At 36.0% G+C, this 6,436-nt stretch overlaps 1 protein-coding gene across 3 annotated transcripts; it reads left to right on the forward strand.

The window, feature by feature from the left end:
- Positions 1-1,199: 1,199 nt before the first annotated feature.
- On the forward strand, positions 1,200-5,706 carry LOC110756242 (Mitochondrial transcription termination factor family protein). 3 transcript variants are annotated; one of them, XM_088245026.1, is made up of 3 exons: positions 1,200-1,447; positions 2,536-2,611; positions 5,048-5,706. In XM_088245026.1, the coding sequence occupies exons 2-3, from the start codon at positions 2,543-2,545 to the stop codon at positions 5,609-5,611; spliced, it is 633 nt and encodes a 210-aa protein (XP_088101152.1). In that variant the 5' UTR covers positions 1,200-1,447; positions 2,536-2,542; the 3' UTR covers positions 5,612-5,706. The 3 variants fall into 3 exon arrangements, with proteins under 3 accessions (XP_088101152.1, XP_021813335.1, XP_088101153.1); XM_021957643.2 differs by having other exon boundaries at positions 1,200-1,419; XM_088245027.1 differs by lacking the exon at positions 1,200-1,447 and adding an exon at positions 1,565-1,712.
- The last annotated feature ends 730 nt before the right edge of the window (positions 5,707-6,436 follow it).

Consider the following 6,436-nt stretch of genomic DNA (forward strand, 5'->3'; position numbering starts at 1 on the left):
CATGGCAATATGGATACACTAATTGCAAAATCAGACTAATCAATTCGTAATTGGATTCAAAATGACATATTGAATTACCTCTTGCATTTCCATTACCAAAATGCAAGGCTACAAATATCATGGCATTTGCATTACAAGTAATTGTAATAACAGACTAATCAATTGGTAATTGCATTCTGAAAATAAAAAGGCTTCCCAATTGCATGCCAGGTATGTACACAAATTGCAAAAACCCCCTTACGATTTGGTAATTGCATGAGTTGAAGATGAACTCAATGTAAGATATCATTATATCATTACAATAAAGATGAACTCAATGTAAGATATCACGAACTTTTCAACATCAACAATATGCCCAACATGAAAGAAGAGAAAGATATTGACATTAATCATATTGTGTTTCTTGTTTGTGAAAAAACTCAAATTACAATGGTTTTCTTTTTAGCAAAACAAAAACCCATTAACCCCAAAAATAAAATGGAATGTTTTGTACTCACAGTGACTTTGATGACAGAGTAGTCGTTGGCTTCAGCAAGTTTTTTTTTGTTGTAAAAATGGGGGCTAAGCCCAGGAAGCAACTAAGCAGAAATTAATGCAGACCTCAAGATGCCAATATGATCAGCCTCAAGAACAGTAAATATCCCCTCAGTACGCATCTCCTCTAAGTTGCAGGGGAAGAGAGGGAGAGATGACAGAGAGAGTCGGTGGGATTGCCTTAGTTCAAGATCTTCTTTGCCCTTCTTTGTATCGTTCTATATTTCTTTTGTTGTTCTATTTTTCTTTTTTTGTTTAATTTTTCTTTTGTTCTCTTTTACCTACAACAACCATTTTATTCGGTTACCACCATTCAACGGTGTGGATTTAACCCACATCCCCACTCACTCATCCAATGATTCATAATAGGGGCACATGGATACACCATGCGCACTATAGAATTTTCGGTGTTAACACATGCATCTCGACCAAAAAAAAAAAAGAAGCATTAACGCATGCAAAAATTTTTTTGGAGTAACTTAACACATGCACCTAAACCCTATTAGATCGTTGACCAAAAAAAAAAAAAACCCTATTAGATCTCTATAAAAAAAAAAAAAAAAAAAAAAGTTTCAGCACACTATAGATAATTTCTTTTTGTTTTATCTGTTTACTAAAATACCCATGTGAACTTTTATATCAGGGTGCTGATTTTCTTGGTTTGAGCCAGTGACCCCAACCACTTTGGCAAGGCTTTATAATAGTAGAGATTAAGACAAACATCAGGACTGAAGAAAAATCGGAGGGAGTTGACCACCTGATCGCTCCCCCAAAATCTGTGGCGCGCGTATTTGGAGTGGAACCCACCTTCTCTCCTGCCACTCTCTCTCACTCTCTCTCTCTTCCTTCGCACATTCGCAATCGCCCTTTGAAGCTGGTGACCAGGTTAACACCGTCTTCCTACTACTCTCGGGTATTTTTTGTTCTTCCCAATCTTCTCCCTCCCATTTTTTATTGCTAGCCGAAAAAATCAAAATGAAATTGCCTGCGTTGTTTCCTGCTGTTTTGTGATTCTGAATATCCATTTTCTTAATTCATTATTGCTCAATGATTGTACTGTTTTGTAAGAAAGAAATTAAATCAGTGGTTTCCCAAATTTTAGATGAAGGTTTGGAACTTTGGACTGCTGGTGGATCTTGTTCTGTTTTGTGTTTGCTGACTTAATTGAGCCAAAAGGGGTAAGAGGGCAGAAATAATATGGACATTGTAGCAAGGGAAATATTTTTTGAGATAGCAGGAAAATCATTCAGTTAAGGTTTCAACTAGTTTGGAAGAAATATAGAAAGAAAAATACTAATATAGTTGAACCCGTTTTTTGAATATTATTTCCTGGACAGATGCTTAGTTGGATTGAGCAACCACCATTTACTTTCGGGTTTGTGCATGTTCTTCAGAAAAAATTTAGTACTTTTGAGATTATGGGAAAATACTAATTGAGTGTCAATGTATTTGGGAAAAGGTTGATTAATATTTTGGTGTATGCACATTGATAATAATACCATGATGTGTTTGCTATTACTGGGAAAGATTATAGGTTCATTTTTTGGCAGGATATAAATTCTTAGGTGCTATGTTATATAAAACCAGAGATGATGATCTGTGTTATAATGACAAAGATCCACGGTTAAATTCAGCTTCTGTTTCTAAGTTTGTTAGCTTCAGTTATGAGAGTTTGTTATTGAGAGCTGTGGAGGTAGCCCTACCTCTCTTGTATTTATACTCTTGTCATCTCTTTTCTAATATAGTGAAAATCATTCTGTTCAATCTGCTTCTCTTTACTATATGGATATGATGGTTTAGTCTACTGAATACATAGTTTCATATAAGGACATCAATTGAATTCTCGTTATCTCTGTTCCGTTTTTTGGTTTTGTTTTTTGTTTTGGTGTTTGGTTTCATTTTCAGTCTTCATATAGTTATTACTGACCATCTGTCAGCTGTTTTGTTTGTTTGACTTTATTGACTTTTCATTTGACTCTTGTTCTAATTTTCTATTGACAGTTCAGGGATGCTAGGAAAATCTTTAGCTTCTCCATTGCTAACTCATGATTGTGCAACACGCTTTTGCTTTTCCACTGTAAGTACTATTTCAAGGAAATATCGAAATCTTAAATTGCCATGACTCTTGTTTGTTATAACACCATTGATTATTGATGCTATATGTTGAAATCAGCTTAAAAACTTGAATGATTTTGAAATTGTGATTTTTCCACTTGTCATGGCTAGGTTTCTGGTCCCCTCTGCTCTTTTACTTGATGTTAGGTTGTCATAGCTCGGTTTTTGGGTCCCCTCTTCTTTTCCAGTGGGTTGAAAGCTCACTTTACATACAAACGTGAATGATTGTGTTGTTGGTTGGTTTTTTTACTCAATGCTCTTTGATTGAAAATGTCATGTTACGTCCATTGAGATTATGTAGGTATTGGCAAATTTAGTGCTATAGCAGTTCGCATGCAAGTCTTATGTAGCTAATTAATCTATGATCTGTCTTATTCTGAAGGTCCTAATTTTAGCTTATCACCTCATTGGTATACCACATGCGAAGGGTTTCCTTCACTGTTTTATTGCTTTGAAATTGTGTTATTTGTTTTGGGAAGCAAGGTTGAGTTTAGTGATAACATCTTCCTGTGGATCTTTATTTATTGACAAACATTATCGTTTTGTTGGAAGGAAAAGACCAAAGATTTGTGGAATTTTAGTGTGTGTTTTAGTTTTCTGGGTTATAAGGGGAAGGGAGGGATGGTGGAGATCGTGGCCACATAGTCCCAACCTCTCCATCCCTGGCTACCTGTGCTGAGCCATTCTTGCATTCTAATTTAATTTCACTCCTCTCACTCTAGACTCTAGCGTCCAGAGTTCTAGTAATGATTTTCCTTCCTTTCTTTTCCTTTCCTTTTTTAAAAATATTTATTTTATGGTTTTCTGTGAATATTAAAAAGAAAAAGAAAAAGCACCAAAAAGAGCTGAAATCATTAGAGTTGTGTTTTGGTTGGGGTAGAGTGTGAAGGAAGTGATCGATCTTTGAGTTTCAACATTGCTTATTAGATTAAAAAGGTTTTGTGTGTCAGATTTTATTATTTTAATTTATCGCGTAATTTAAAAAGGGTGCTGATTTTCCCACTCCACTTTTGTCCACTTAAACTCCATTTTGTTTTTTTAATACTTTTTACTATAACAAAAAAGTGAGTGTAAGCGGACAAAAGAGGAGTGGGAACATACAATTTCCAACAAAGGGAGTGTAAGTGGACAAAAGAGGAGTGGGAAAATTAGTTCCCTTTAAGAAAAACAAGATAGAAGAGAGGGAGGGACTGGGGGAGGGAGGGAGGGAGCACAGGCCATTATGTGCCAAAAAGTGTGAGATGATGACTTAAATGTGTCCCAATTCAGTACATGAATTTTAATTCATCCCTTAGTTTATGTTTTGTGCCAAAAAGAGAAACACGTCTTAAACTTATATAATCTTCAACCATTACGAAGAGAAGTACAACTAAGTTAAGAACTTGTTAGTCTTGTCAATACACAAGCACCAAATTTAGGTTCACTTGGCAAATTTAACGCTTTTGCAGTTTTTTCGTGCAAGTCTTATGTAGTCGATTAATCTATGATATGTCTTATTCTAAAGGTCCTAATTTTAGCTTATCCCCTTATTAGTATACCACATGCAAAGAGGCAGCTGATCGTCCTTTCATTCACTGCTTTATTGCTTTCAAATTGTGGTACTTGTTCCGGGATGCAGGCTTGAGTTTTTTTAGTGTGGTTTGTAGTTTTCTGGGTTATAAGGGCAAAGGTGGGAAGGAAGTGGACTTCATGTTGTTAGCAACTGTATATAAAGGCTTACACTGCCTCTCCTTTTGTATCAAAGAATTATTTATATGAATCTAAGAATTGTTTGAGCCTCTGGTTCTCTGAGTCCTTTCTCTAAACTGAAATCCTAGCTTCGACTTCTTTAAAGCCCTTCTACCTGATTCCATGGTTTAAATCATTTTTTTTTTTTCTCCCAAGAAACAGCTTTCATTTCTTAACCCGTTTATAAAGGAAGTGTTTTGTAATTCCAAGAATTTAAAAAGAAATACAAAATTGTTAATAAATATCACCAAGAAACAAAAAAATTGATTGGGTAACTAAAAGCATTTTGCTTATAAAGAAATAATAATCTATTACATTAAAATCATGTAATTACTATCTATTAAAATCTCAATTGAATACACCCCCCTAAAACTACTCTGAGAAATAAGCCCAAAAGATTTCATGGCATTCATATAATAAATTGCAGATATCAGTGCCATGTGAACAAAATTATGGCAGAACAAATTGCAGATGTGTATATACCTGTTTGCTGATGGATATGAATTCACATTGTAACTGTTTCTACGCTACTCTCGCCATTATTGTTTGTTGTATTCCAGACTTCAAAATTTTTTGCTTTTAGTCTCCAAACATTTGCATCACTTCTAATTTTAGCGTTTCCATTCTGCCTTTGAAATTTGACAGAATATTCTGATAATTCTTCTTGCAGCCTGATGTTATAAATGCTGCACCAAATATCAGATTGCCAAATGTTTCACAAAATCTGAACAAACGGGCATACTCACCAAGTTTCTCTCCCAAAAAATGGGTGTTACATTCAACTGCAGAAATTGAAAATACAGCTTTGACTGATGAAGAGAGGAAGACATGGGAAGCATGCCAGGAAGCTATATCTGCATTTAGTATCACTATTGAAGAGGGAGACAAGATACTTGGAAAAGCATTTGGCCTGGTTCATTCACCTTACTGGGGTGAAATACGGAAAAAGGAGGTACCAACTATTGAGATTGTAAAAGAAAAACTGGACTACCTTCGGAGCTTAAGCCTCTCTGACGATGACCTATGTAAGGTGCTCAAAAAATTTCCGGAGGTTCTTGGATGTAATCTTGAACATGAGTTGAAAACCAATGTGCAGGTCTTGGAGAAGGAATGGGGTATAAAAGGGAAATCTCTGCGTAACCTCCTCCTTCGAAATCCAAGAGTATTGGGTTTCAATGTTGATTGCAAGGGAGATTGTATGGCACAATGCACACGATGCTGGGTCCGGTTTTAGAATTTATTTTTTGACTACTCACTGTAAATCTATTTCACCGGAGCACAATACGTTTGTGAGGATAAATTCATTGGGTCTACATTATTTCAAATGTCTCTAAATCCCCAGTGAATCTTCTTATAGGTTGAACTAGGGGTGGCAATTTCGGGCACGACCCGTTACACAACTTGAAACCCGCATAATTAAAATTCGGGTCATTTTCGGGTCAACCTATCATGACCCGTTTAATAAACGGGTGGGTTTTGAATCAACCTGTCAACCCGCTAAAATACCCATATAACACGTTTAACAAAACGGGCCATAGTGGGTCAACTCACCAACCCGCTAAAATACTTATTAACCCGCTAAAATACCTATGTAACCCACCAGCCCGCTAAAATACTCGTGTAACACGTCAACCAACTAACCCATTTATTTGTTTATTCTTCATTTTTCTAATTTTTTTTTAAATGTCTTTCGTTGCTACCATTTAGTGGGTCAACTCGACACGACTCAAAACCCGCAAGAGAACTTAACGGGTCAACCTATGTATGACACGTTTATTAAACGGGTCGGGTTTGGGTTGAGCATTCCTGACACGTATATAATCTTAATACGACACGACCCATTGCCAGCCAGAGGCTGAACCTGTTCAAATAAAATTGTTGTAAATAATGAGACCTATAGAAATGCATAAATGGTGTGCGTAAAATTGAGACTGCACATTAAACAAATGTTTATACCATATCTAACTTGGTTAATCAGAAGACGACATGCAAAATAAGGGACCCACAAGAGGACCAGCTAAAACCGGTAATCATTTGCGCTTCTCAAGGCACCATCGGC

Source organism: Prunus avium, chromosome 8 (assembly GCF_965620075.1).
Source record: "Prunus avium chromosome 8, drPruAviu1.hap1.1, whole genome shotgun sequence".
Taxonomy (NCBI): domain Eukaryota; kingdom Viridiplantae; phylum Streptophyta; class Magnoliopsida; order Rosales; family Rosaceae; genus Prunus; species Prunus avium.

Coding starts and splice junctions, on each gene's coding strand:
- LOC110756242 (XM_088245026.1), top strand. CDS start 2,543: ATGCTAGGAAAATCTTTAGCTTCTCCATTGCTAACTCATGATTGTGCA. Junction 2,612..5,047: donor CACGCTTTTGCTTTTCCACT/GTAAGTACTATT, acceptor TTCTTCTTGCAG/CCTGATGTTATAAATGCTGC.